Source organism: Culex quinquefasciatus, chromosome 2 (assembly GCF_015732765.1).
Source record: "Culex quinquefasciatus strain JHB chromosome 2, VPISU_Cqui_1.0_pri_paternal, whole genome shotgun sequence".
In the NCBI taxonomy this organism is placed as follows: domain Eukaryota; kingdom Metazoa; phylum Arthropoda; class Insecta; order Diptera; family Culicidae; genus Culex; species Culex quinquefasciatus.
In genome coordinates, this window is record NC_051862.1 from 180,756,182 (window position 1) to 180,759,833 (window position 3,652).

Here is a 3,652-nt window from a genome sequence, read left to right on the forward strand (position 1 = left end):
TTTCTTTATCAACCTAACGGACACAGAAAATAATGCAAAGAAGTTGAAAATGTACAAATTGATGATTTATTTGCGTTACGTACTTAAAGAAAGCTCCCTTTGGGGTGGAAAATTAGTTGCCGTTAGTTCCGCTATTCGCCACTAGGGCCCAGTGGCGCTGGCGGCAGTTTAGAGAAAATCTGCGCACTCCCAAAACTGCGGAATTCTTGTGGGTCAAAAGATCGGGTTGCAGCTGGTTAACAAAAATACTAAACTTTATAAACAACGCGCGCTTCAACACAATTTTGCTGTTGGAATTCCGACTTGCCAAATTAAATGATTCTTGAAACTTGTATTAAACTGCTAAACCTAAGTGCTTAACAAGATGAACACTACGCTCGATTCCACGTGTCGGTTGTGTTTGCAGACGTGCGACTTCAACAACCGTTTGGATGAACGTAACTTTCGAGAGAAGGCTCAGGACATCTTGGTCCTTCATGTAAGTTACGGGTCTGCGAGTCCACGTGCAACCAGTAAAATTCCAAAATTCCCTCAATCTTTCAGCTTAAAGTTGACGCTGAACACATTTCAATAGTTTGCGAAGTCTGCCAGGCGCAGGTTGAGAGTTTCTTCCTCTTCAAGCGAAATTGTCGTCGGAACGAAAAACTTGGCCTAAATCTCAAACCAACAGCTTATGCTATTGCTGCTGTTTTATGCGACCCTGAACCTTCTCCCCACGAGGTTGTCTCTCCGAAAGAACCAAGTCCGAAGCCTTACAAAAAGGGGGGCCGCCGTTACAGAAGAATCACGGACCGAGTTTACAAGCGGATCACGAAGGAACAGTTGGCCACGTGTACCCGGAAGGAATTGTACAAGGAGCGGTACAGCAAGATGTGCGAGATTTGTGGCAAGTCACTTAATAGTAACTACGTGGAGGATCACATGAACCGGCACCGAGGTGTTCGGCCGTATCCTTGCAATGCGCTCGACTGCGGCGCAAAGTTTTGCAGTTCAATGGCACTCAGGAGCCACACAGCACGGCGTCATTCCGACGGGCGACACCCGTGTCCGCAATGCAGCAAGATATTCACAAGTACCGTGGCTCTTCAAACGCACAGCAGGCAACATGAAGAGAAAACAATATTCTGCGAAATTTGTAACCTAGGTGTTCGTATACCGTAAGTATCACAATGCTCAGCAAAATCAACCTCAAACTGTAAATTAAAACTTCCCTGTTGTAGATCGGCGCTTAAAACGCACATGCTAGTGCACACCCAGCAGCGCGATCACAAATGCGAATTCTGCGGGAAAGCTTTCTACACCAAACATGTGCTTGCGCTGCACCGGCGATCTCACACGGGAGAGCGACCTTTTGCTTGTCACGTGTGCGACTTTAGCCATGCACACCGGATTCTGTACGTGAAGCACATGAAGAAGATTCACCCGGGGGAGGCAATTCGAACGTTGGCAGAAATTCAACGGATGGCGAAGGTTCAGCAAAGGAATGCGACGGGGGAGTAATAAAGCGTTGGAACCGTCTTGTATAGCTATCCGTTTTTTTTTTGTATTTTCAACCTTTCCCTAACAGGACTTAGCTGGGTCCTAAAATGAAGCTTAGATTGCTGATATTATTGTTTACAGCGATAAAGCTTATTTTTCTGAGTACAATGACCCTTTGTACGACCACAAAGAGTTTAAAATGGATTTTTAAATCAATTTTGAAAAATTAACCTCGCGGTCCTTCTTGACAGAAAAGCTCCTACTTGAAGGCTGGTATGCTGATCGGAAGGAACGCAAAACTCCATATAAAAAAACGCCCAAGAAACGGTCAAGGAAAGGGTCACGAAAAGATTTTTCTTAAGCGGTACGCAGCTGAAAAGTAACAGAAACGGAAAGATTGCGTTTGACGTTTCTTCGCGCGGTGCTTGTTTGTAATATGTTTTTATGAAAAAATCATAGAATTGTAATTTTCCTGTTTGATTGCGACTGATAAATAAATTCGTTTTAAATAAAATAGTTTTGTATTGGATATAATAATATTTAAAATTCCCGCCGAATCTCAAAATGCAAAGAAAAGAAAAGAAACAGATTTAGATTTTTGGTCGAAATGGAGTAAAAAAAAGAAGTTGTCGGCCATCGTGTCACCAACTATTTATTGCTAGTACCAACTAGTACTCTGTATTACGAGTCCCCTGCGCTGTCCGGTTGATCCACACTCGCGGTACCAAAATGAAGTAAATCAGAGTGGAATTAAACTTGACAATAATCATACAAATATCTATGTTCTTACTGAAAATACAATAATAATCTGAAATTTTGAAATTCAACCAAACAACAAATTCAAAAATATGAAAAACCAAACATTTCAGAAATTTCAAATAACTTTTTTTTAATAATAAAGAAAATTTCAACAAAAATCTGAAATTTGGAATTTCAAAATTAAAAATTTGCAGAATTGAATAATAATTTTGATATTAAAGTTTTTATAAATTCAATAGTTCAAAATGTTGAAATACGGAACGTCGAAATTTTTCAAAAGTTATTAGAAATTCGTAAATACAAAGTAACGAAAACCTCGGAATAACAATCAAAAACTTTATTTCTTCCAAAATTCAAAAAATCCAGAATGAAAAATTAAGAATTTAAGAGTTTAAGAATTTAAGAATTTAAGAATTTAAGAATTTAAGAATTTAAGAATTTAAGAATTTAAGAGTTTAAGAATTTAAGAATTTAAGAATTTAAGAATTTAAGAATTTAAGAATTTAAGAATTTAAGAATTTAAATTTAAGAATTTAAGAATTTAAGAATTTAAGAATTTAAGAATTTAAGAATTTAAGAATTTAAGAATTTAAGAATTTAAGAATTTAAGAATTTAAGAATTTAAGAATTTAAGAATTTAAGAATTTAAGAATTTAAGAATTTAAGAATTTAAGAATTTAAGAATTTAAGAATTTAAGAATTTAAGAATTTAAGAATTTAAGAATTTAAGAATTTAGAATTTAAGAATTTAAGAATTTAAGAATTTAAGAATTTAGAATTTAAGAATTTAAGAATTTAAGAATTTAAGAATTTAAGAATTTAAGAATTTAAGAATTTAAGAATTTAAGAATTTAAGAATTTAAGAATTTAAGAATTTAAGAATTTAAGAATTTAAGAATTTAAGAATTTAAGAATTTAAGAATTTAAGAATTTAAGAATTTAAGAATTTAAGAATTTAAGAATTTAAGAATTTAAGAATTTAAGAATTTAAGAATTTAAGAATTTAAGAATTTAAGAATTTAAGAATTTAAAATTTAAGAATTTAAGAATTTAAGAATTTAAGAATTTAAGAATTTAAGAATTTAAGAATTTAAGAATTTAAGAATTTAAGAATTTAAGAATTTAAGAATTTAAGAATTTAAGAATTTAAGAATTTAAGAATTTAAGAATTTAAGAATTTAAAATTTAAGAATTTAAGAATTTAAGAATTTAAGAATTTAAGAATTTAAGAATTTAAGAATTTAAGAATTTAAGAATTTAAGAATTTAAGAATTTAAGAATTTAAGAATTTAAGAATTTAAGAATTTAAGAATTTAAGAATTTAAGAATTTAAGAATTTTAGAATTTTAGAATTTTAGAATTTTAGAATTTTAGAATTTTAGAATTTTAGAATTTTAGAATTTTAGAATTTTAG

General features: G+C 32.3%; 1 protein-coding gene across 1 annotated transcript; it reads left to right on the forward strand.

Annotated features, from left to right (window-relative positions):
- The first annotated feature begins 256 nt into the window (after window positions 1–256).
- On the forward strand, window positions 257–1,561 carry LOC6048984 (zinc finger protein 93). The gene is made up of 3 exons (XM_001865787.2): window positions 257–478; window positions 544–1,157; window positions 1,221–1,561. The coding sequence occupies exons 1-3, from the start codon at window positions 365–367 to the stop codon at window positions 1,498–1,500; spliced, it is 1,008 nt and encodes a 335-aa protein (XP_001865822.2). The 5' UTR covers window positions 257–364; the 3' UTR covers window positions 1,501–1,561.
- The last annotated feature ends 2,091 nt before the right edge of the window (window positions 1,562–3,652 follow it).

Bases quoted from the DNA above. Each gene is read 5' to 3' on its own strand.
- LOC6048984 (XM_001865787.2), top strand. From the start codon at position 365: ATGAACACTACGCTCGATTCCACGTGTCGGTTGTGTTTGCAGACGTGC. The intron at 479-543 runs GTAAGTTACGGG...TCAATCTTTCAG, and splicing joins AGGACATCTTGGTCCTTCAT to CTTAAAGTTGACGCTGAACA. The intron at 1,158-1,220 runs GTAAGTATCACA...TCCCTGTTGTAG, and splicing joins AACCTAGGTGTTCGTATACC to ATCGGCGCTTAAAACGCACA.